Consider the following 27177-nt stretch of genomic DNA (forward strand, 5'->3'; position numbering starts at 1 on the left):
AACCAAACCAGTTTGCAGACTGGCAGTTTGAATTCAAACCGCAAAAAACAATCCACGCACACTCCTAAGTCTTGGGGAGATAAATATAAAACTGCTTACATTTGATCACATGTGAAAATCAGGTAAGTATAGTTATCGTTTTCAACACACTTGATTTACAAGCCCCACTGAACTTCAAATTGGATCAAACTGCCTTAAGAGACAAATGTGAAATAGGTGTGTTAGAAAGGTGGTACCAAACGTTTCTCTGTGTTTGGAAGACCATATTTTGCAAGTGGTTGCTTTAGATTTTCTCCACTCCCATTAAATACAAAGGTATTCCAGAACACATTCCTGGTATATTACATCTACTCTGTGGAATGTTTTGTATCTGATTTTATCCCTTTTGAACACAAGATACAAGATAGCACTGGTTGCTTCAATATTTTAATTCTCAAATTGAACGTGTTACAGCAGGGAAGATTCACATTATGTAGAAATAAAAATGTAGATGTCTACATGACAATTCTCGTTTCCCCAAGTATATTACAAAGAGAAACATCCCAGTAGAATCAGTCCTTTCAGCACAAAAAGCATTAGAAAGTCTCTTTCTGCCACAGAACTGGCTTCCTCTTTGGTGCTGGTGGTGGTGGCGGCAAGTAAAGGGCGAAAACCTTTAAACATGAACAACCCTTTGAGCAACAAGTTATTGACACAACGCTAGCTATTTTAAATCATTTAGTCCAAGGCACCTGTAAAAATACTTGCTGGTGTGAAACAGTGGGCTAATGGCTGTTTTTATATTATCTGGGCTGCTAAAAGGGATGCCGACAGTTCACTTGTCCTCATTTGTGAATTGTTAACATGTTAATTTCAATCAGTATGTTGTTCCAACAGCTGTAAATAAGACCATGAATTGAGAAACTGTCACCATCAACAATCTTGCACATAATGTTACTAGAGAAAGGAGACAATTATATTTGAGAAGCAGATTAATATTGCATAGATTTGTGCTTTAAAGTTGTCAGGGACAATGCCTTCTAAATATGTAATACTGAATGTGGTAGACGACCATGGCCTTTTGATACCCTTTCCATTTAGAGGCATTCTATAATTTCTGAACTCCAATTTAAGAACGTTGCAGGCTTAGTTATCGTTTCATCAGCATTTGAAAATCACAAGGACAATCTGCGAGATGTAAACAAGGCAGAGTACATTCACATTTTAAGTTTGGGAATCTTTCATTTTTCTCCAGGACACACTGTTTACATGATAAGGCTGAGATGCACATACAATACTTCAGTGGATTAGATGCAATACTGATTCAGGACAAGTTTGAGGATTAATAGAGCAACCTGTAAGAACGCTGTCAGTGCATTCATACAATGCTCCTAGCTGAACACATACAATGTTTTGGAGGCAGCTCTGTCACTCAGGAGGGTTCATAGCAACATTTGCACAGTTAGCAACAAAACAAGAACATCCCTGTGATGTATGGTCTTATCAGATGAAGGGTAAAGTCATGCAAGCTAAGATCTCTTCGCTGAAGAGAGATTAAAGAACTTTTACAAAAGTATGGTCAGTGTCAAAAGTACAAAGAACTATACCAAAACATGCTTGAAAAAGGCTACAGTTTTCCACAGAACTTGTTTTCTCCTGTTGTCTCCAGAGAAGAAAATCCCATCAAGTGTTGGTCAGTGAAGTTTTTGTTGTAGAGACTTCATCAAACGCCTTTTGCTGAAACAAGTTTTCTACAAGTTTTCTGAAGATGCACTTGCAATACATAATGTTGCTGCTAGATTGACACTGCCCAAAGGATGTAGGAGATTTTTTTTACAGCCTCATTCCATAAAACAGAAGGGCACACAGTTTTAGGAGCTTTCCTCCCGCAAATAAACTGATATGCAATGGATATTTTACTGCAAGATTTTCTACCCACCCACTCCAGTCTTTAAATTAAGACAAACACAATCAATGACCTTTCTGTGCAGGTCTTCTACTTGGGAAATATCTTGACAGTAGGACATGGGGCATACTCCAGCTTCTCCTGGAAACTCAAGGGCAAAACTTGCCTCATTTCTGTATCAGTATTACTGTCAATTTTATAATTTGGAATTCAGTGTACTCAGCAAAAACCCAGTAATTTAAAAATATTGAAGCATTTTAAACACTAATGTTTCCCCTCATCCACAACTAGTGTAATGCTCTGTGCATGCGTACGAAATGCACACGTCCATCATAGACTGGCCATCAAAAGAACTTCTTAGCTGCTGCTTCTTGCTGAGTCCTGGACATACAAAAGGAGAAACAAATTAGCTAAAACTGGTAAGTATGAAGCGCGTGTCTTTTTTCAAGGCAATGGTACATGTTTCAGATATCCTGAATTCAGAACTCAGAAGGGCAGGGGAAGGTTTATCCACTCCCTTCTCTACTGCAAAGCACCTATTCTCAAGGGCACTCAGCCAGATGGCCACTTTCAAGTAGCAATTATCACATAGAGCTGCCACATCACATGAGGTTTGGCCCTTAGAATCTTGCCACAGTGCTTTGAAGCACACTGGCAGTTGTGGTAGACAGGCGTGTGCAGCTTGCCTTCAAGGAAGAGGGAAAGTGCTTTTAGCACCAGCCTTAAGTCTGACATTAGGGAAAAGTCAAAGCAATTCCTTCCTTGTTTTTAAGGTGGTTTACTCCAATATTTTCAGAACCCTTGAATCATAGCAGGATATATTGTTTCAAACTACTGAGCTTCTGGCCTGGTGAAACCTGACAGATTCCAGTATCAATGTGCACACAGTTTCACAGTTTCTCTGCAACAGCAGAGTCGAGGGTGTACTGGGTGGGCGGGCAAGGGCAGAAAAAGTTCTTGCGGTTCACGTTTTCTGATACAGGTGGAGGAAATATAGGTGAGACACTTCCCCAAATTTGGGAGAAGAAATATTGCGTAGAGCTAAAGAGCCTGGGGCTCTGGGCTACAGAGATACTTGTGTTTCTGAGTGAAAATGTGTTACCATTAGAAATCCCACTTTAACACAGAACTTCATTTCAGTCTTAAGCAAAACATTTTCAGATCAGGGAGAATAATCATGAGTTGGAAAGGTGCTCATGAAAATCAGGGTCCAAAAGAAGCAGAAGAGTGCTCACCACTGACCACCACACTTTTGAACCCGGCACCAGCCCAGTTTGAACCTCAGAGCTTCTCTGGCTGAGAGGCTGAGCCTCAGAGAAGCCCATGACACAGCATGTTGTCTTGCTTTCGGAAGCCCTATTCAGACATTGCATTCAAGACATCTGTGAACGGTGAACATACAGATTTGTATGTACATGCAGTTATTTAGAGGTTACGTTGAACACACATATCGTATATGTCTTCATACAATGTACCCTGCACTTCCATGGGCCTGTACCCAGATTCACGTTTAAAGTGGGTGCACATACAGTCATTCGCACAAATACATGTACAGGTATCTGAATGCACGTACAGCATAAAGTCTGAATAGGGCTGGGGCTTCAGTACAATCTGAAGGGGAGTTCCCTCCCCCACATGGCCTGCAGCAGTGGAAAAGGGTGGCAGCTTGCTCCTGCTGTTGTGCTGGGCCTCCGAGACATACCAAGCACCTCCAGAACTCAGTAAAGTGATACAGAGAAAAACCCACAGGAAGCAAGGCTGGACTGGCTGCCAAGGCTACCTGTCTGGACCCCAAATATTGCTACACTTTTACTCCCCCGGTGGTAACAGGGCACATCAGTTCTCTGTTTCATTGACTGGGAAGGCCTAGCTTTTTTCCTGACTGGGTCAGTCAAGAAGAATGTTTGCACTTCTTGGTGGCAATCACGACCTTTTGAGAGGTCTGCTTTAAGCCTCTGCATTCATTTGATTCAGACCCATCATCAGTTATATTTACCAAATACATTTAAAGAATTACTTACCTATACATGATGTAGCCAATGAAAAGTACTGTTTGGACTGCTACAAACATAAAGAAGTGTGCTGTAGATAAACAAGATGGAAACTGTGGCAGCTCTGGACATTTGGATTTTTCATTAGGCTGGAAAGAAAAAACCAAAGAGTCATTTCTCCACAGCTGCAATGCCAAGAGTCAGGGAGTGAGAGTTTTGGCAAGAAGTGTTCTCAAGAAGCAAATGGTTCCTTTTGCTTCGCTGCAAGAGCAGCCAAGTAGAAAGTTTCAGTTTAAAAATGATTTGGGGGGCAAACTAAGTGCAGGTGCACAGGATGGAGTTAGCCCTATAGACCGGCAGAGTGAGATTTGGGGCACCATTAAAAGGGTAGCAATTATGCTAAACACTTTTAACTGCCAAGGATGCCATGTTGATTTCCCGTCTCGGACCTCAAGGTGACTGCAATCGTCCTGGGACAGGAAAGTTTTACAGGCCTGGAAACTGCTTGGAATACAATCACAATGAGTATGTCTGGGGCATTACAGTCTGATGTTAAACTGAGCTTAAGTCCACCGATACATCCCAGAAATGGGCAAAGCTGCTTTGGGGAAGGGGCCACAGTTTCATGATCGAGTAGATGCTTTGCACGAAGCTGCCACCAGATTCAATCCCTGGCACCTGCAGTTAAGGCAGAGAAAGGCCTATCAAACTGGAGAGCTGCTTCCCATCAGTGTGGACAATACTCAGTTCGTCAGACTCACAAACCATCTAGTTCAGTATAAGGCACCTTCCTGTGGTGCTATGCTTGGAGTGGTAGCAGAGGGGTTTGGGGTTTTTTTAAAAGCAGACTGGCATGACAATCCTAAGTATGTTTTCTTGGCAACTTAACAAATGTCTATGGGAGTGGCTTCCAGATCACTGAGCTCAAGCTCACAGCCCAGGAGTCTGCAAGTGAGTAACCAAAACACATTTCATTTGTTTATCAAAGGCCTGAACTGGAAGAACTGAGCTCAAATCCCATTCAGCCTGAAGTTCACCAAGCCACTTTGGACCATCTTTCAGACTAACTTACTGAAAAAGGCTCTTGTAAGGATAAAGTAGGGGAGGACTGTGGATGCCACTCTCAATTCCTTGGTGGGATAAAAAAGGACACAAGTATGTGTGCGATCACAACCACAAAGCTGGCAGGGAGTGAATGGCCTAGCCAGGGTCTACAACAAGATGCGTCCCCATAGCACATGATATCTCACCCACATGATAATGCCTCCTTGCAAAGCTACACAGAAGCTAGACCAATTATACAAAAAACACTCGGCTTACTACCATAACAGAACAGTGGTCCTCAATCAGCAGCCATTACAACAGACTGATCATGCCGCAAAAGTTCAATCTGATTGGCTTCAATAATTAAGTTTGTTGAGGACATGCCCTGCCAGACCTTCCCAAGAACACAGCACTCCTTCAGTGACAGCCTGCTGCTGACCCACAGGAGTGAACTGCTTTAACACTGACACACAGATCCCAGTACCAGGTTCCTCTGGACTAAGTGTTCAATATCCCGCTTTACGACATGGAGGTGCTCCTTGATGTCATTGAAATGCTGGGTTGTTTCATAGACGCCACCAGCAGAGCCGCCATGCTGCATGCCGCTGACTAGCCTCAGTGTTTCTCCCATGGAGTTTCTGGAAAGAGACAGAAATCTGTTCTCAGAGGTGATTATTTTTCCCTTCCAAATACAGGTTCTCAATCTTACCCATAGTAAGCTTCTCGAAGATAAAAAATCTTCACAACCCTCCCTATGATGGTAGGGCCAAACACAGACCATTTTCTTATTATTTATTTATTTAATTTGATTTATATACCGCCCTTCTGAAATGGCTCAGGGCGGCAGCACTGCCTTGGTTGACTACTTAGGGGGTGAATGGAATTAAAGAAAAAGAGGAAGCAGTGATGCAGGCAAAAGGCTCTTGAATCTCTTTCTCCCCAAATGCTCAGCCAGAATTGTTCCCTATGCATCTTCTGCACAAGCCAAAAGCAGCAAATGGGAGCAGGGCAACCGAGACACAGGAGGGGAACATTCTGCTAAAGCAGCAGCATCACACTGGGAAAGAAGGAGGTTAAAAGGAGCCTTTTGCTTGTGCCTTGTTCTATGTGAAGGAAGCCTGAACAAATTTTGTCAGCTGTTCACCATTGCTCGTCAAGCTGCAGCCATGGTTCAAAATGCTGCTGGCCTCCAAGCCTCCTGTGCTGTGCTGCCTAGGTGCAAAGGACTGGCTGAAGACCTGTCCCAATCAAGACACATTAAAAGCAGCAGCAGAGAAATCCTTGACCTGCTCAATGGAAGTTTGCATCTGTATAGTGGGGTCCATATCACTTTGGCTAAAACAGATACATTTCCCCAGAGGTATAGTCAGAGCCTGGTAAATCTAGCTTCGTTTTTCCACTTGACTGGACAGCTGCCTTAATACCTCTAAGCACTGAACTCTCACATTTTTTCCTACTTTTTGAAAACACTACAGAAGATAAATATGTGGAATCAAGCATATTGCAGTGCCAAAAAACCCAGCTGTGTGTGGAAAGTACTCTTTAGTTACTGCAAGGTTTACAACTGGGCTTCAGAGACTGTTTTGAACTCAACTCTCCTGAAGCTTTAGATAATATCATAATTCTAAGGAAGCTACAATCTGGCTCAAAAAAAAGACAAAACAAACCCCACAATGTAGTCATGTAAGATATAAAGAAGAAGCTTTAGGGATAAGGAAAGATTTAGGGATGTGGTTCACAATGACCTTTTACATGACAAATTCTCATTTCCTGCATGCATTAATGCAATACATAGTATTATCTTGGCATAAATTCATCCCTGCTCTTATGGAAAAGAAAATTAAAGCCATAAAAGTGCAGATGCTCTAACTGGTGATATTAGACATCCAAACTGATTGGATAAGAGAGCTGGGCATGTTCATTAATCAATACATTCAAATACAAAGTTCTCCCTATTGTGATGTCTCTTTCCAGTTGCAAAGAGGATTAATGTCTACAGCTAAATATCATCAAGTGAATGATAATCCTTTTCATTGTTAACAGAATAATCACAATTGGTTTCTTGAATTTGCTCTTTTTAATGTACTTGAAACTTTGCATTTACTTGGACTAAGAAGGTTTAGTGCAACTTCCTGTTTTGTGTCTTAAACTTCCTACCTTGTTTCCCATTTAGTGCCTTACTCTGCAGTCTTTATTTAAAGCTCTTTATTCAGTAGTATTAGTAATTATAACTATAGCGATTACAACTTTTAATGAGAAAGGATTTACTGTAAACACTCAGATACACTAGGAAAGATTATCTTTAAGAACCGTTATGTGCCAAAATTGTTTTATGTTAACCGCTCAGAGATGAAAGTTTGGGCGGTATATAAATTTGATAAATAAATAAATAAAATTGGATATTGATCTGATGGTAGCATTGATCTGATCATCCTTATCAGAAGCCAATTCCAAGTGGGCTACAGACTTGGATTTGAAGGACTGCATCCCCAAAATCAGGGATGGAGGGACCAAAGTAACCCTTCAAGAAGCACCAGTGGCCAGGTGGGTGCTTCCACTTTGTCAGTGAGTGCTTTCTGGGGGGTTACCTTGGCCCCTCAATTTTGTGGGTGCAACATTTAAAAACCAGGTCTGAAGTCAGCTTGGAGAACAAGCCTATCCAAGCAGCAGGGCTGATTTCTACCTCAATATTGCTATCGGAAGTGGAATGATTTCCAGTAGGACAGCAGAGATTTTAGTCGGAATTCTGACTATCATAGGAACATAGGAAACTGCCATATACTGAGTCAGACCATTAGTCTATCTAGCTCAGTATTGTCTACACAGACTGGCAGAGGCTTCTCCAAGGTTGCAGGCAGGAATCTCTCAAAGCCCTATCTTGGAGAAGCCAGGGAGGGAACTTGAAACCTTCTGCTCTTCCCAGAGCGGCTTCATCCCCTGAGGGGAATATCTTGCAGTGCTCACACATCAAGTCTCCCATTCATATGTGACCAGGGCAGACCCTGCTTAGCTATGGGGACAAGTCATGCTTGCTACCACAAGACCAGCTCTCCTCTCCAATCAGGGCCAGGGCTCCCTGCTGTCTTTTGAACATCATTCCAAGAATGTCTGATAGTGGTCAAATTGGTCCAATAGGATTGCACAGCCTTATTATCTATGCACTAGAAATCTAATTCAATATAAAAAGAACCTTTTCTTCTCTTTAAACATTTGGAGCAAGTATATTAAATAGAGCTGAATTGTGCCTTTGAACGTCAGGTTGGAGAAAGTTAGCATAGGGCAGTGAGTGACATTTTGGATTTGGACGTTAGAGACAAAGGATAAAATTCCACTGAGCAATAAAGAATCATCACTGGATAATCTTAGGCAAAAACCTGTAATAGCCTTATTTCACAACATTGCTCCCAAGATAAAATGAGACAAATGTTTAATTGCCACAAGGTTTGGGGACACTGAGGGGATGGGGTGGTAGAATTAGTCTAGCAACTAAAATGTAATTTGTTTACAAATATCTAGGCTTAAGAATATGGTTTTTCTTGAGAATTATAAGGAAATATGTCATTCAATTCAATTACTAAGACTGAATCCGTAAAATTGTAATCACTTGAGATAAAGTAAAGCAAGTTGTAAGGATCCATAAGCTCCAATAAATATTTGACATGCACACTTGGTTTCAACAAGGCACTGTTCAAAAAGGAAAACTCAGCCCAATTTCTTCTATTGTCTACATAAAGCAGAAGTCTTTTCTAATCAAGTGATTAGGGAACATCCAAGTCTTGACATAACAATTACACAGACAATAAGTCTTTCCCCTCCAGGGATGACCAGCAAGACAGGGGGATGTTCATTTGTTGTTTTTATCCACAAGACATTATTTAATCTCAAGTTGAAAATATTAAGATGTTACGCAAAACCATTCCTAGTTAAGTAGTCACTAAAAGGGCAGGCTTCTGATGTTAACAAGGAAATCTAATTTACTTGCCTGGCATAAAGATTTGTCAAGAATATTAAAACGAAAGCTGCTCCTGAAGAACAAGGGCGAAAATGGCAGTACATTCTAATCTTTATTCAATAAAAGCTGACCTACTTAGGTGCACTGAAGGAGCTGTCCTTGAACTATTAATATTGGCAAACATTGCTGGTTCAGAATCACTACACAAAGAACATGTCTTACAAGGTATTAGAGGGCTTCACAAATTGTCAAAAGAAAAGAGTTGTAGAGTCAAGCCCAACACTCGACATGCTGACCCCAAGTTCTTCATTATGACCAGCATCTGCCAATACAGCTATGGTAGGATCCTGTGCAAGGCAAAAGGCCCCATCTTATATCATTAGATCTGGCTGCAATCCTAGTCCAATGGTTTATCTTGATGAGTGTGCAGGTTCCATGATGGCCAAAATACTTTTGGGGAAAGTGCACACACAACTAACCTTCCATCCTGTCTGAGAAGTATCTGCCAGGCTCCTATGAGACCATTTTTGTGCTGCATGACTGCATATTCCCCATGTAAACCAACATTGCCTAGACTGGTCTTAGGTGTTCTTGCATAATTGAATAATATTTTCTATTATCTTATCTTTGGAGGCTCTCCCTAGACAGATACACCGGGCGTCTTCCTTGTATGCGTTCAGGTGCCAGGCGAAAGCCTTCCCCTTTGGGCAAGTTTTGAATTTGTAAATTGCCGATTTTCAGTACTGGCTTCTGGATATTTTAATCATTTTAGGGGAGTCCCCCCGCCCACTTATTGTTTTGATTTTGGGTTTAATGTTCTTTTGGTAAGCTCCTTCGAGGGCACTGCCAGTTGTGTGGTATATAAACATAACAACCACCCTGTCCTCAGGAAGATTTATTCAGATCCTCATCTTAACTATCATCTCAAACTCTCCTTTGGGATCAATTCTGTCCTATAAAATATTCCGGATTCTACAGTCAAGACAGTTCTGCAGCTCAAGCTTTGTTTCCTTTTCCATAGTTATCACCAAGAACTACCTGAACTCTCTTGAACTCAATGTTAGTCTTGTATGCTATATCAGCAGTCAGTCATGCTGAAATTAATGTACCTCTGCTAACAGTAAGAGTCGCTTAGAAGTCTACACACAGATTTTACTTGATTGTTTGAAAAGAACAGATGTAGACAGGAAGATTAACCTTTTAAAAAACAAACAGAAGTGACTACAACAAAACATAATACGCTTAAGAAAAAGCTTACATCAAGTGTACGGAGGAAACCCAAGTCTCTCTTTCGAGCTGTCTTGCTTTACTGCCACCATTCACACCTGAACTATTCTATATTTGCACCAGACAACAGGAAGTCAATGACAGTGTTTGGTTTGCCTGCATGCAAATGCACTCTTACCTCATTTCGCTGACTTGTCTCAGGACCTCCTCTTGAGTTTTCACAACTGTGTCCAGTCCTTGTTGGGAGATCTTAAATAAAAAACAAATTAAAAATCAAAGTGTGCTAATGATGCCAAGGATGGCACAGTTTTGTACTTTGCCATCTGTGACACATTTGTTAACAGCGGTATTAGCTACCTGTCCTTGCTGGCCTGGGACACTACCCCCCCTTTTGGAAATCTCCTCTGTCACAGCAGAGACGTATCTTCTCTGCTCATCCAGGATCATGTCCAACTGTCTGTTGAGCTGCTTTATTTCAAGATGAATTCGGTTTTGGCCTTCAAAGACTTGTCTCAGCTCACGATCACTCACTGTTTCGAAGAAATCCTCCGCTAAACAAGGAAAAAGTTGAAAGGTCATTCTAGTTGCGTGCTTTCAAATGGTCACAGCTGGGCATTTGGCAGCATGGCAGTCACTTTCACCTTCAAATATTTATCATTTTTGTAAAATGTGTCCAGTGTACAAGCACTATATACAATTCCTGTGTAATTTCTTGTCATAGCCAGTATTATCTTCCACACAGAACAATTCCAAGTATCCTTATTTCATACTTTTCTACACATACAAAGCAGCGTTCATAACAGACTAGGTGAGTCTTAACTACCCACTTGCTACATAAGACATGGAACCCATGAATGGGAATACGGAAAATGAAAATTTCCCCTCCAAATTATAGGAGTTCCCATCTTTAACAAGAACATGTCCACAAGAACATAGCACAACACGAAGTTCAAAGGAAAATAATTGCAAGTGCAAGTCTGCTTAACAGAAGGCCCCCAAAATGACAGATACTCTATGCCAAAGCTGAAACTGTAACCATGAAATCTTATCCACATCTGCATTTATTGCATTGATTCCCATTTTCTTATGGAATCACATACAAGCTGTTCTCTTCTCAACTTTCCCAGAATATTTCCTTTTTAGAAGGAAAGGTGCAGGATGGGGGTGAGGGGTAGAGGTGGTATCCAATAGAAAGTTTCTTAATGACAAGCAAAGATGATTGCTCTAAACCTTTAAAATTAACTGTGTAACAGTTTAAAGAGTAGTATGTGTGGGGCAACAGATGGAATAAAGCCATATATTTGGGCAAGGGGCAGCACAAGAGGACGACCAACTATGGCTTGAGGCCAGATGACACAAGCATCTGCCAATCTAATATTCTATTGCACTATAAAGTGAAGCAGTGCAAATAGACCTCTCCTCAACTTTCATAGCGCTACTTCAAGTGTGTAGCTCTTGCAGTTACAGAAGTTCCTAGTTGCTCCTTGTGAAGGCAGTATAGCAAAGACACATGCTAAAGTAACACCAAATCCATTTCGTAAGTGCTCTACAATTTTTTTACTGGCCCTGGTAGCCAACCCAAAAGTTATGATCACCAGATTCCTGTCCTTCCCCTTGCATGAGGTCAGGGACAATCCTCTGCTCCCCTTATCCAGCTCCAAATGTGGAACAGTGAATCATTTTGCTGCCAGGATGTTGAGGTGCTCTAAATGCCTGGGCAACCCAGCACCAAACCAGCAATCCCAAGCATCTCTCCCGCTGGAGAGCGGGATGACGTTCTCCCCCTGTAGTTGTGTTATGCTTCTGACTGCAGTGCAGCACATAATTGCCACCCACCCCAGATGGAGAGGACATCATGCTTGCCAGAGGAAGAAGGAACATACCCTATGGCGAGCTAAGCAAGCAAAATTAATCCTTCACAAGGAAGGCGGATCTCCAGACTGCATCGTGCTTCTTCCCCTCTTGGTCATCTGGCCACTTACTTGGCTGCCCTTGCACGTCAGGATGCTCCTTCTGGAACTCCTCCTTTTTCTTATGCAGCTCTTGCTGGAAGTGCTCAAACTCTTCTTGATATTTCTCTTTGTCCTTTTCAGGAATTTCTGTATCAGGGGGAGGCTATAACAACAATTTTTAAAAAGGGCAAAAGTCATTTAGGCCATCCTCAAACATTTTCTTGTAAGGACTTCTGGCATATAGCACTACCCTTCCACACTTAGTTGCCAGAGATTTCTTTAGAAGATTAAGTTCTTGATACGGGCTAATTAAGCATCAGTACACCAACAGCCACCTAATGGTGCAGCGGGGAAATGACTTGATTATCAAGCCAGAGGTTGCCAGTTCAAATCCCTGCTGGTATGTTTCCCAGACTATGGGAAACACCTATATCAGGCAGCAGCGAGATAGGAAGATGCTGAAAGGCATCATCATCCTGTACAGCACATGAGATAGCAATGGTAAACCCCTCCTGTATTCTACCAAAGACAACCACAGGGCTCTGTGATCACCAGGAGTCGACACCGACTCAATGGCACACTTTACCTTTACAGCAACATTATTGTCCAAAGATACCTACCACTACTTTGCCAGGCTCTGTCAACTGGAAAGTCAGGAAAGACAAGACATCATGGTCATCTGGATTAAAACACACACACAAGCCAAGTTATTAGTCCCAAGTATCCTTACCATATGTTGCACAGCCTTACATGGGTGTTTCCATTTAACCCGTGGTCTGCAGGCATCTAAGGAAGCATCGATCTTGAGTAAGGCATGCAAATACTTAAGACAGAACAGCCGCACTTCAGGAGCATTGCTTATGTTAGAATCGGGGTAGGCAAGCTTGGCTCTCCAACCATTGCTGAACTACAACCATCATCCCCAGCCACAATAAATTGTGGCTGAGGATGATGGGAGTTATAGTTCAACAGCAGTTGGAGAGTCAAGCTTGCCAACTCCTGTGTTAGAATATAGAGTATTTGGCACCAGAGTTAGTTTATTTCTATTTTAGGATTTATAGCATGCTGTTTTCACATATTCAAGGCACCTAACAAAGGCAAAAGGATTAGCACAATTCAATAAAAATCAACACCCAACCAAAACAGCAGATTAAACAAAGAAACAAAACCAGTGAGCAGTTAAAACCATCACCCAATTAAAGAGGAGAAGCATCATTATGAAAGGGAATGAAAAGCTTTTAAGAGAGAGGAAGGCAGTTCCAAAATTAGGGCAGCACCACTGAGAAGGGATTCTTTAGGCCAGTCAGATGTTAATCTGGCCCAGCTAACTGGGCAAAGAGGCACCTTTTAAACATGGTAATTATCTTTATTTAGCAGAGGGAGAGTAACTGGCCCTAACCATCTCCAGCACAGTACTTCCAGTGCCTGTTCCTGATATCTATATTATGTTTCTTTTTAGATTGTGAGCCCTTTGGGGACAGGGATCCATCTTATTTATTTATTATTTCTCTATGTACACCACTTTGGAAACTTCTGTTGAAAAGCGGTATATAAATATTTGTTGTTGTAGCAATCGCCTAAAAGAAGCAGCACCTAGTGAAGTCTCTCCAGCAAAGGTGATGGACAGGATTGTGTGGAAGAGAAACCTGACAGACTCTTATGACACCAAAAGCAGAACTGAACAAGTTCTCTATTCTGTACTTTTCAAGGTAGTTCAAACTGCTATGTTTGCTCATGTTAACCAATCAAAGATAAACATACCAAAATCTGAAATGCAATCTAAGTTTTTCTCCCTATGGTGTACATAGTCAGACCATTTGGTCATGCTAATTCCTACCAAAAAATCCAAGCCAGTCCATTCCACATTAACCTAACTACTTAAGCACATTACCTAACAGCAAGCTTCATAAAAAGGAATGGTAACTCGAAAGATAACTTCTCAAAAATGTGTTACCAAAGCGGAAGATTAGAGATCTATTGATTCAACCATATTGCTCTATTTAGAGAACACTGCCATGTGAAACACTGTTGTGGCAGAATGGCCAGAGGCCTCCTGCACGCACACTTACCCACAAGAGCCATTTCCCTATGGAGCAGATTCCCCAATACTGAGGAATAATTATTCCAATAATATGGATGCCAATAACTTGGTTCCTCACCGCCACACAAACACACTTCAATGTCTCCTTGGTCTGAGTATTTGCACAAGCCATGCAGCAATGCAGAACTGTACCATGAGAAAGCAGGTCTCCCACCACTGTGTGTGGGAGAAAGGGGAGGTGGGCTAGTAGCCTTTTCAACATCTGTAAGCCACACACTCCTCTATGGAGGAGAAAGCGCATGCCAATTCACACACTACTCAAGCATGTCATGTGAATCTTTCACAAGACTACAAGAGGCATATGAACACAGGGCGCTGCCATAAAACCATTTATACCAAATCAGACCATAACTCAGTACTGTCTAAACTGACTGGCAGCAGCATCCCAGGGTTTCAGTCAAGGGTCTTTTCCAGCCCTATCTGGAGATGCCATGAACAGAACCTGTGACTGTTGGTGTGAAATGCAGATACTCCAACTACTGAGCTGCAGCCCCATTCCCAAGCTGGGCAAAAACAGGAGCAAAGATGGCCAAGAAGTTTAATACAATATATGTATTACAATAACAAATATTTATATACTGCTTTTCAACAGATGTTTCCAAAGCGGTTTACATAGAGAAATAATAAATAAATAAATAAGATGGGTCCCTGTCCTCAAAAGGCTCACAATCTAAAAAGAAACATAAGATAAACACCAGCAACAGTCACTGGAAGTACTGTGATGGGGGGTGGATAGGGCCAGTTACTCCTCCTCTGCTCAGTAATGAGAATCACCATGTTTAAAAGTTGCTTCTTTGCCCAGTTAGCGGAGGCTAACAAATATACACAAAGCACGCAACGCTAAGCGTTGTACAGTGATGAAAAGAGACCCTGTCCACATGTGTAATGCCTACTTTGAGTTCACAGCACATTTATAGGTTAAACACAAGCCCAAAGCTTTCTTGGGCATAGAGAACTTGTGCTTTGGATTCCAGCCACATTATTTACTCTTGGTTCCAGTAGCTCTACCCAATTCAACAGTAAGCACCATGGCAGAGATTCAAAGCACAAGAAGTTCTGCATGCCCAAAACTGCTCTGGGCTGTTTTCTCAGATAGCAATCCTCTTTCCCACACTCTATGTCAACCCAATTTTGAGACTGAGGGGCCTTTCAAAAGCAGTTTGATATGGTAGGTTTGAGGCAGGGAAGTCTGCTGCCCAAAGAAAGAAGTGAAAAATTGCAGTAGGCATGCCCAGCACCTTGAATATAGCTGAAGTAGCTTTCTGGATCCTAGCCCACATTAAAAATAAAAAAAAAGAATGCCTTTGATAGGGGCTCTAGTTCAAGGAATCTTAAAGGTGAGCCTCCATCAATCCAGGACAGTGTTTTAAAAGGGAGAGCAGAGTGCTACATCATTTCCTCCTGGAGCAGATGCTACTAATTCCATCCCTCTCAGCCTTGCACAGCAGCTTGCACAAAAGGAGTCACTTCTCTCTTGCATAGGACTGGTAAGCACAAGTGCCAAAAGCCAGTCATCCAACTGGAAGGAACACAACAAGGGCAACAACCTGAACTAGTTCGTTCTGTCCATTTAGTAGACAGGGCTTTCTGCAGCTTCAAGAACTTTGCATCTCATGCCAGTCATGGATGTAGCTTTACTAGTTAGTCAGCTTGTAGACATTTTATGCTTTATCAGATGTTAAATTCGCTCTACGGAGGGAACAAACCGATACACAACCTTTAAAAGTAGACCTTTAGTAGAAAGAAGGCACAAATGACCAGGCTCAAACGATCATACTTCAGACACATTATGTGAAGACCCAGCTCCCCTGAGAAGTCCATCATAAGAACATAAGAACAGCCCTGCTGGATCAGGCCCAAGGCCCATCTAGTCCAGCATCCCGTTTCTCACAGTAGCCCACCAGATGCTGCTGGAAGCCACAGACAGGAGTTGAGGGCATGCCCTCTCTCCTGCCATTACTCCCCTGCAACTGGTACTCAGAGGCACCCTGCCCCTGAGCACCCTCCCATCATGCTGGGAGAAGTTGGCAGAAAGGGAAGAGGAGGACAACCAGCAGCAAGGTGGATGGACTCGATTATGACAGAAATGAATGCACCACTGAGAGACCGTAAAGGACAAGGTGAAGACAGATTGTCCTGGAGAGAATCGATATATGTGGACAAAGTCGACACCGACTTGACGGCACGTAATCAAGAAAGAAAGAAGTCACCTGCAAGACCACCCGTTGCTGCAGAGATTCCAAAGTATCCCTGAGAAGGAAGCACCATGTTTTCCACTTTGGCACAAAATTCATAGTCTTCTCTGTCTGGAGTAAATCCATTGTTTATCAATACCTAAAGAGAGATATGAAGCTGCCTTATAAAGAGTTTAACGGATGGTCTTCTAACCCATTATTGCTTACACCAGCTGGCTAAGGGAGTCAGAGACTAGGCCTCAATCAGTGGTTTTCCCCAGGACTGCCATCTGGGATCCTGTATGCAGAATTGCTAGGCATGCATCAGTTCCGCACAGGGCCTCCACTACCCCGCTCTTATATGAGAGACCTGTTTGATCTGTAAATACTATGATAAAGTTGATAGGAGCTTTGTTAATGGGGGCACCATCTAACCCATCATCTTTCTATATATAAGTTGTATCAGAGGCCCCAATTTTTCACAACCCCTAAAGGAACAGTAAATGAAAGAGCCAATTCTCAGGTTACACACAGGCCAAAATGCAGCGATCCTCATCATGTGGCACATCACTGCCTGCCCCCTGGTCTATCTGCTTTCCCCACATCTTGCAGAGAAAAAAAAAGAACCAGTGTAGAGTAGTGGTTAGAGTGCTGGACTAGGACCGGGGAGACCCGAGTTCAAATCCCCATTCAGCCATGATACTTGCTGGGTGACTCTGGGCCAGTCACTTCTCTCTCAGCCTAACCTACTTCACAGGGCTGTTGTGAAGAGAAACCTAAGTATTTAGTACACCGCTCTGGGCTCCTTGGAGGAAGAGCGGGATATAAAATGTAAAATGAGCCCCTGGTGGCACAGTGGTAAAACTGCCGCCCTGCAACCAGAAGGTTGCAAGTTCGATCCTGACCAAGGGCTCAAGGTTGACTCAGCCTTCCATCCTTCCGAGGTCGGTAAAATGAGTACCCAGAATGTTGGGGGCAATATGCTAAATCATTGTAAACTGCTTTGAGAGCTTCCAGCTATAGAGCGGTATATAAATGTAAGTGCTAAAATAAATTTAAAAATTACTCTGCAGGATCTGATGTGCCAGCCTAACACAACTGTGACTGCACAAACTGAAAGCTGAAAAGCACTTCCCTTCCTTGGGCACTGCCACACACCACATCTCACTCAGATTTTACTCATCACTTTCATAAATTCAACCTTTGTCAAAATTTAGACTGAATGCACAGAGATCTATTAAATGAATGAGAGGACTTACAGTCAGTATCTTTTGGTAGTATATGATCTTTGCTCGGACAGGATAAGGCTTGTTACGAAAATCTCTTTGACATGATGCCAGTGCTTGCGTGGAACCATCACTTTAAAGAAAAAGCCCACAAATATAAGTTTAGAAGCTCCACCCACTTCTCAAATTGTTTAGCTTGGAAAAAATTTATATACCAGCAGACATAGCTGAAGAGCTTGATTCCAAATATCACAGAGTTTAGGCAATCTAATTAAGAAATGAAATAATTCAATTGCACTGTTAAATATATATCCCACACACACACACTCTCACTCACTCACAGCAAGGATTTGAACTAGCCTTGCAAATGCTGGTTAAGAGGGAATCTGGTTATCCTTAGCCATGGTTTCCATTGGCACACATGCAACACTAAGCCAGTGGTTTTCAAATATGTCTGGGAAACCCTGTAGTTGCTTGGAAATTTATCAAGGTTTCTTCAGTGGAAGATCAGTAATGGTAGACCAAGCCTTGATATGTTTCCACTGCATTCCAGTCCAAAGATTTAGGAGCCAGACAAAGGACACTTGACAAAATTACCCGACTTAGCAATGGACATTGTGGAGGTGAAAAGCAAATGGGCTTCTCTTTATCCCTTTTACAAGAACAGAACAGAAACAGGGCTGCTTGGGACAAAAGAGTTTTAAGTAACTCTGCCTATGAATATTCAAGTCTAGGCGCCACGGTTAAATTTCTAAGCATCACGGCTCTCTGGTGCCTGGGATATGTCAAACCATGCAGTAGACAAACTTTCTTGAAAGACAATAGCCTGCAGTTACCACCCTTCCCTTACATAGTACAGCCAAAGAAGAGTGTTGGATATGTTCACAGTCATGCTCTGTCACATAGTATAATGGTGAGGGCAGAAAGAGACCAAGAAAAGAAGTTGGCTAACTTTTCATTAATCTGTGATGAGAGTTGTGGTGAAGTGGCAGGTGGGGAGGCAGCAAAGGAGAATAAATAAAGTGTTTATTCTGTGTCTGTATGTTAGAGGACTGATTGGGAAATATGAGAAAGAAGGATGGAGCTCTCTCAAGTGACAGACAACTGGCAGAAGATATAAACTGCTCTAATGTTTCTGGGTCAGGGAAGAGGTTGATTGATGGGTTTGCTATATCTGGGCAGTGACTAGGGAAAAGGCTCTCAATCTAAAATGAAAGTAATGATATATTTTTTCTTATCTAATTTTAGTGTTTCAGTATTGTAATACTAACATCCTCAGTTTGGGAAGGCTAAAAATCCAAATAAATAATTGGCAGAAGCTTAGAGGTTCTTCAAACATCTATCTGGGGAAAAACAAAACAAAAAACAAAAAACTCCACACACCACAGATAGATACACAACTTACTTTTGATGGTCATAATTGAGTTTGCCATTGTTGCCAACAATGATCACTGCTGGGTTGTTTTTCTATGGGAAAAAGGCAAATCAAAGTAGAAGCTGGCGCAACTTTCAAATACAAACAAATCCAGACTCCAAGATCATGCAGCAGTCATGACTCAATATAGAAATGAATGCTTCTTACATGTCTTATCTGGAGCATCAACAATTCTACTTGCCAAGGAGAAGTGCCCTGAGCCATTTGCTGAGGAGGACTCCCAGAAGTCTCCACATGACTCTTTTTGCATTGCAGTTTGGAGAAGACAAGCAGCATCTCTTCCCTTCTCTGAACTGCTGCACAAGCGAGAGGAATCTCCATCTTTCTGCCAAGTGCAGAAAGACTGAGTCTTCCCTTGCTTGTTCAGAGGTTTGGACAATGAAAGAAACAATAGGAGACGCTCTTGCAGTTCTCTCTTTTTCCAAGCTTCTGTGCAAGTGAACATGAAATGCCTCTCTTAATGTGTTCTGCACTTGCAAGGGGAGAAACAGATTTCTGTCACTTGTTTGGGGTAGGGAAAATAGGAAGATGTATCCTACTATTTATTTCCTAACAGATACTGCAGTGCAAGTGAGAGAAATGTCTGCCTCCCCACAGAGACCTCTGCACATGTCAGAGGACGTGGCCAAGGGAGGAGAGGGTTGCTGACATGGACAAAGAGAGGCTTGGAAAGTAAGCCAAGGTTATATTTGTGGGTCCCTAGTCATATCAGAGGCTACACAATACCATCTGGGCAAAGTGGCACCTTTTAAACACTGGAGTGTCACTAGTGTCTCTTATGAGCGAATCTCTTTAGGGTAAGGAACAATTATTTCATTAATTCTAATTGTGTAAACTGCTTAGAGAACTTATTTGTTAAAAATAGTTACAAAAAAGAAAACCAGCATTCTAGATTTTCTGTTCTGATCAAACATGCTCATACTCACGCTGGAAGATATGGTGGAATACAAATATAACGCTAGGTGATCTTTAGGAATCCATGCATTGCTTACAGTTTGATCCACCATGTCAAGGCAAATGCTCACAGGATCCTGTACTAAGGACCTACCATTGTAGCCATTCACCCAGTAGAAACTTAATATTGTGATCTGCAAACCAGTTAAACCTAAACATTCAACAACATAAGCTTTAGGCACAATTCTACACACACACACACACACACACACACACACACACACACACACACGGGAGCAAGCCTCCTAGAACTCAGTGAGATTTACTAGCAAGAAAACATTCCACAGGAACCAGATACAAATCCACATATTCTGTTTTAACTATTTGTGTAAGCAGATGTCCACTTGATAAGAACTCCAACACTAAGTTTTTATCCATGTTACATACTCTGCATGGCTTTCCACTAACCTTTGCATCGTTGTCAAAAGAGTCAAAGAAGATGCCAATGCCATTCCAGTTATCAGCTGCTCCAAACACAGGACCATCTAAGCCTTGCACTTCTGTAAACCAAACTGCCTGTTCAGAGAAATTCAAATGTAAGTTTAAGGTGCTCAGGCTGTTACAACCAATTTCTTCACAAAAGTCACGGGTTCTACATACCAGTCCATCAGCTCCTACACGTCCTCTCCCAGTCACTCGAAAGGTCACTTCAATCTCCCAGTATTCAAATATAGATTTGCTTTTTGTCCATACTGATCCCCTCTGGCTTTTTAGTGATGGAGTTATTCTTATCTGATCCGCACTGGGTATCGCATCTAAAATGAAAGTAGTAACCAATTATTTTAAAGAGTTATCACTGCTGCAAAAATGACTGCTCTGAAAATACACTGTCTTCAGAGGCAGAATCGGTTTTTCTGAACCAAGAATAAATTTTTGCTACATTTCTATCTCATACTTACTCTAAGGAGCGCATACATGGTGCCACCACCATTCCTACTTTATCCTCACAACCACCTTTTTAGGCAGTTTAGGGTTAAATGTGTGTCTCAAGGTCATCCGATGAACTTCATGGCTGAGAAAGGACTAAAATGGACAACATGCTAAATGCCATAGTTCTAGGAGGGTGGGCAGGGATTACTCCAAGTGATGCCAGGCGTCTACCCTACAAAAAATATTTCCTACTCTCCTATCCATGAGTCTGGAACTGTACAGCAAAATGTCAGACAATACAGCCATTGTATATTATGGTCCTATATTAATTGAAAAAATTTTTTAAACAACTAAGGCCATTAAAAGCTAGTGTCACTCACTCACTCCTCTACCCCAGAAGAAGCAGCAGATGCCAGGTAGCTAGGAAGATTCCTCCAGCCTCCCAGGAGCCAGGTCAACCCTTTAGCTTCCTTCCTGGTCAAGAACTGGGCCGGGTTAAGACCATGTGTGCAGAGTTATCCCTGCAGATTTCAGCTGGTTTAGTACAGACCTCTCTCCCCACCTCAGTCCTTCCTGCCACATGGTCTTGGATAGGAAGAGAAAACTAGCTTGAAAAGCAGACTGGAAGTTTTGGCTTAATCCATAAAGACAGCGTTTCCCAAGAGGAATCTGGCCCATTTCTGAATCTGAAAGTGTCGAGCAAGTTTCACTGATAAACTAACATTAATCACCTTATCTCTAGAAGTTTTTAATGTACAGCAAATCCCTTCTCCCCTAACCATGTTCTTTGCCACCCCTTTGTCCCCCACCAAATATTGTTCTCGAGTCACCTCCGAGTGGGGGATAGTTAGCACTACAGAATGGCAGTGGTGTAAACAAGGGAACATTTAAACATGGTGCTTCCCCGGCAGATTCACATTCTCAGGTTGCCCACTAAGTTGAGTTTCACAATGCTGGGCAGAAGGCATGTTTAAATAGCTTTCCTGTAACTATGCAGAAGAGAGAATATGTCTTGCATACATAGTGCCTGGCACAACCAACAAGAACAAGTACATAAACGATTTTAAAGCCTTCTGTGGGTAATTTCTAAAATACTTCGTCACTGTTCAATGGAGACTTCCATATTACATTTGCAAGCCTGAGGTGGTCCTGTCAGAATGCTTTTTGGATGTGCCTAGCTCTCAATAAGATGCACATATTGCAAGAGTCCAATCTCAGCATACAATCTGGGGCTTGTTAAACTGGAAAAGTGTTGCAACATAAAGTACATTTTAAAACTGACGTGGAAAGAGCATTACAAATTCATCTGTTGATGGAGATACCCTGCACTATGCCCACAAAGCCAGTGTCAAAATGTGACTAGAAAATAAAATAAGCCTAGGAGTCCCATATATTCCCACATTCTTACAGCCCTCCTACATTCCACTTGTGACTTCAATGAAGAAGAACTTGAAGACATCATGAAGCAGTCTTAAACTGTACCTGCGGTCTAATCACCTCTACATGGGAACACACAGGGTCATTCAAAGAGACAATAAGTTATTTTTTAAAATCTATCACTGTAACTCTGACACAACACCTAACACTTGCCTTGCTGCCATTAGAGGCCTGAAATTTATGTCAGGGCGAGTGGCATCGGGGGAGATTAATTCCTCTCTCCACTGCACATCAGTGGGTAGTGGTGGCTTCTAGGGATGTGCACAGAACTGGTTCCATGCATACCCAGGAAGGCGGGACAGGGGAGGCACTGCCTACCTGCCAGCCCCCACCCTGCTGCTTTCCCCGCGCCGGCACTCTCATAAAAAGCAGGCACGGGGGGGCTGCAGTGTGCCTCCCTGCAGCCCCAGCCAGTGGTGCCCTGGAAATGGCTGGCGCATGGGAGGGGAGAGCTGGTCTCGTGGTAGAAAGCATGACTTGTCCCCATAGCTAAGCAGGGTCTGCCCTGGTTGCATATGAATGGGAGACTTGATGTGTGAGCACTGCAAGATATTCCCCTCAGGGGATGGAGCCGCTCTGGGAAGAGCAGAAGGTTCCAAGTTCCCTCCCTGGCTTCTCCAAGATAGGGCTGCGAGAGATTCCTGCCTGCAACCTTGGAGAAGCCTCTGCCAGTCTGTGTAGACAATACTGAGCTAGATAGACCAATGGTCTGACTCAGCATATGGCAGTTTCCTGTGTCCCTGTATGTGCGCATGGCATGCACTTGCATCTCCCATTTCTGGGGTGCGGCTGACTGGGGCTGCGTGGAGGCATGCTGCAGCCCCATGCGCCTGCTTTTTATGAGAACACCAGTGGGGGAAAAGCAGCAGGGCAGGGACTGGCAGATAGGCAGCACCTCCCCTGCCCCTTAAAGGAACCCCCTCCCCACCCACCCAACCGGCTCCAACAGAATGGAGCACTGAATGGTTATGTGCACATCCCTAGTGGCTTCAGCAGTGCTTGGTGTTGATAATGTTCCCAGTGGCCAGCTCATGTCAGTTGCCACGTTTTCCCCATCCATATCAGTCATATCCTGGAACATTTGGTGGGGGAGGGGGAGGTGACCAACACAAACCAGCTGCCAGGAACATTAGCAGTGCTTGATAAAGTAGCTGGTGCCCAAAAGGGCATAGCAATAATTTAAGAAGTTAACATTCCCTGAAGTAAGCAAGTAAGGTTTGGGGGTTTTAATTACAAGGCTGCTCTAGCATGTACAATGGAGTCAATAAAATATAGTTACTCCATTTCCTTCCATTGTGGGGTTCCATCAGTGAAATCTATGGCTACCGTAGAATGCATGCATGTTCGTGTTAACCCCCACCACTGTCTTTTCTATTTTGCTAGAAGAATAAGTCCTTGGAAATATACCTTTATGCTAAGAAACCTTTAGAGCTATACTCCTTGGCATCCAGGAAAGTTTTACAAGTCTTTGTGCAGTTTTTTAAACATAATTTCCCCCAGTCTATTATTTATAAGCCCACTGTGTTAAATCTGAATTTTTGCCCAGGCCTAGTTTGATTTAATAAGAGAAGTTATTTGCTTCATGTTTCAAGTCCTTGTTTAATCAATGACAGAAGGGTCAACATATTGTTATATAAGCTGCAGTTGTGCCTGTCTATTAGAAAGAAGTCCAAACACAACAGTAGTGCAATCCATGAGACTTGCTGGGTGACTCTGGGCCAGTCACTTCTCTCTCAGCCTAACCTACTTCACAGAGTTGTTGTGACGAGAAACTCAAGTACACCGCTCTGCGCTCCTTGGAGGAAGAGCGGGATATAAATGTAATCATCATCCTCCTCCTCCTCCTCCTCCTTTTATGACCAACAAAAAATATCAGAAGATGAGCAAGTTTTTGAGTTCATCAGTCTATTAAACAGGTTCAATGTTAATCCAAAAATTTAGTGGCAGAAACAGGTGTTGGACATAATGGAAATACTTATGAATCATCCTCTCATTTCTGTCAATAATGACACATCACCATAAAAATGCAAATGGTTTCGTACCGAGTAGCATTTCCATATGGTTTGATTTTTAAAACCCTACAAGAAATTAACAATGCAAGCAACTGGATGAGAAATATCAAGAAACTGACAACACAGAAGATTTCAATTTAAAATCATTTCACATGTTAATAAAAAGAACCTATTCCACCCTAAGCAGAATATTTAAGTTGTACTTCAGCACCTGCTTCCTGTATTGAGTTTGCATACTTATGTACAACTCAGCACTTCAAAAATCTGGATCTTTAAGCACAAGAACAGATATACACATTGGCTCCAGGAAATAAAGACAAGTTGTTAAAGGAAGCAATCATTTATTTTAGCAATGTAACAATTTGGTAAGCAACCAACATCAAGCCCCCTGGATCATATCCCAGTAGTTTTGTCTTACTAAACATGAAATCTCTACTCCTCTCTAGTTTCATAGTAAAACACAACAGATTAAAATCTTCACTGCCTGTAAATGCTGGAAGGGGTGACAAAGTCTTCCAAGTGTTGGCTATCTTGCTCTAGAGTATGAGGTGGTGGTGAAAGGGCATTAAGGAAAGCAAGCATTAGGTAAACTTGGGTAGGCACCATTGAATAGAAGACCCAGAAAGAGCAACCTACTTATCAGAAAACGTTTGAAAGGTAAACCTATCACTGGGGCACCTTTATAGCTTACCTAAGCACCATATGGTGCAGTTGATTTCTTGGTAATGCAAAATGCTACTAATCGCCTGCCTTGGAAAAGCAACATAACACTGACGAACAATAGTAAATAGGTCTGTAACAAGAACACTGCTGCATCAGCAGAAACCCTACAACTTACACCAAAGAGACAGTCATTAATATAAAAAATGTTCAAGAAATATGTTGAGGTTTACTGCTTAAGCGACATCAATAGTGTAGACACACATTGCAAAGTAACTCCCCCCCTCAAAAAAAACCTTTCTGATTCCTCATTTACATACAAGCCTCTTGGGAGGAGGTGGAGATGGCAAGAGAAAAGGCAGCACTCAGCTACAGGTGCAGTTCCCTATCTGCTAAAAAGGAGTTTTGAAGACAGGCTGTATACATAACATTTTTGCACTCAAGTGTGTTACAAAAACTATGCACTTGTTACATCTATATGCTATGACACAGGGGAAAGGGGGAAACACTCCAGTATAAAGGAGGACTTAATTTTTTTCTATTTACATCCTGTCTTTCCTTCCAGAAGCTCAAGGCAGTGTACTCGGGGTTGCCAGATGGTCTCCCATCCAGTCCCTGACCAAATCTATACCTGCTTAGTTTCAGCAAGACCACTGTATTTGGACCACATATTAAAGCATCTTCTAAATAACCTGGATTTGGAATTAAGGCTGTGCCCAATTGCATTCAAGAAGCCATTTTAACCGACTACTTAGGATGGGGGGGGGGGGGAGTGAGGGCATTTATGTACCTAAAATCCTGTAAACGGGATACCTGTAAGGTGCTAGATATTCATGCCCACACCCCACTAGCCAAATTTTATTATTTCTTGTGCTGATACAAAATTAAAGAGCTGCACAAAGGCAACCCCCAAAGTACCTGGCAGAGGGGGAGGGGGGGAAGAGAACATACATCTATAAGCAAGCATACACAGGCATATGTGAGGACAAGTCTCTCAGGAGTTGTGTGCAAGTCTCTCAGTTGTGTGCAAGTCTCTCAGGAGTTATGGGGGGGAGGGACTTCCTAGAATCTAGAAAAGCTAAAGTAAAAAGTAAAGCTGTGCCATCAACTCTGTGTTCAACTCCTGGCAACCACAGAGCCCTGTGGTTGTCTTTGGTAGAATACAGGTGGGGTTTACCATTGTCACTTTAAGTGGCGACCTTAAATGGCACAGCGGGGAAATGCTTGACTAACAAGCAGAAGATTGCCGGTTCAAATCCCCAGACAGCAGCGATATAGGAAGATGCTGAAAAGCATCATATCATACTGCGTGGGAGGGGGCAATGGTAAACCCCTCCTGTATTCTTCCAAAGAAAATCACAGGGCTCTGGGAGCCAGAAGCCGAAATCGATTTGATGTCATACTTTACTTTACCATGCCATCTCCCGCGACTTAGGTTTAAAAGGAAAGACCAAGTTGGGGGGGGTGGGTGGGTCTGGCGCCGAGTTTTTTCTCTCTGCCCTCCATCTGGGTCGTCGTGGCAACTTTTTGCAGGCAGGCAGACGCCCTACTTTGAAAGGACTCCTCGGAAGCACAGCCCCCTCTTCCTAACCAGAGGCACGGAAGCGGACTGTACTGTGCATAATCCCCGAGGCAGCCGCACTCTGCACATACCCAGAGGCTCCTTTCCCGCCACTCGGCGTGCTCTGCCCAATAAAGCCCTGCTCTCTCCGCCCCACGAATTCCGCCCATTGGTACTTACTGCCCGTGTGCACCCAGAAAGGCACCGACCCGTCCCCCTGCACCAAGTGCGGCCCCTTGAAACTGTATTTGTACTCGAACCGCCGGTGGGGCGCAGTGGCGGCGGCTCCTCCCGCCTGGCCGGTGGCGTCTGTGGTGGGGAGCAGGCGGCTGCCCCAGCAGAGCAACGCGGCTAGCAACAGCCGCGCACCAGCCCCCGCCAAGCTCCCCTCCTGCTTCCAGAGCGCCGCCATCTTGCTCTCAGTGGCATGCAACCCGGCTCGGCCAACAGGGCGCTTCCTGATTGGCCGACGCGTTGGAAAGGCGGAGCCTGCACTCGGCCAAAGGGCAAAGAGCGCCTCGGCAGCAGCGAGGGGCGTGGCTTCGCGATTACCGCCCAGCCCCCCCTCCTCAGCTCCTCCCACATGGCGGGAAAAGTGTATGTTGAGTGAAGGTTCGGAGCTCGGATTTCAACCGTGGTCCCGCCCACTGTTTTGACCAATCCCTTTAAATGTCCAGCCACCGACGCTTGGTTCGT

At 43.0% G+C, this 27177-nt stretch overlaps 1 protein-coding gene across 1 annotated transcript; it reads right to left on the reverse strand.

Annotated features, from left to right (window-relative positions):
• Positions 1-413: 413 nt before the first annotated feature.
• Positions 414-26950, reverse strand: LMAN1 (lectin, mannose binding 1). Its single transcript, XM_053299245.1, has 13 exons — positions 26662-26950; positions 20542-20696; positions 20350-20457; positions 18958-19019; positions 17586-17685; positions 16363-16486; positions 12672-12730; positions 12082-12214; positions 10457-10650; positions 10278-10348; positions 5405-5558; positions 3907-4025; positions 414-2266 (listed from the first exon to the last, which is right to left on the reverse strand). Exons 1-13 carry the CDS (start codon positions 26891-26893, stop codon positions 2230-2232), a joined length of 1548 nt encoding a protein of 515 aa, XP_053155220.1. The 5' UTR covers positions 26894-26950; the 3' UTR covers positions 414-2229.
• Positions 26951-27177: the final 227 nt, after the last annotated feature.

The sequence above is a fragment of the Hemicordylus capensis genome, chromosome 2 (assembly GCF_027244095.1).
Source record: "Hemicordylus capensis ecotype Gifberg chromosome 2, rHemCap1.1.pri, whole genome shotgun sequence".
Classification (NCBI taxonomy): Eukaryota; Metazoa; Chordata; class Lepidosauria; order Squamata; family Cordylidae; genus Hemicordylus; species Hemicordylus capensis.

Bases quoted from the DNA above. Each gene is read 5' to 3' on its own strand.
- LMAN1 (XM_053299245.1), bottom strand. From the start codon at position 26,893: ATGGCGGCGCTCTGGAAGCAGGAGGGGAGCTTGGCGGGGGCTGGTGCG. The intron at 12,731-16,362 runs GTGACTTCTTTC...GTTTTAATCCAG, and splicing joins AGCAACGGGTGGTCTTGCAG to ATGACCATGATGTCTTGTCT. The intron at 10,349-10,456 runs GTAGCTAATACC...TTTTTATTTAAG, and splicing joins TCCCAGGCCAGCAAGGACAG to ATCTCCCAACAAGGACTGGA.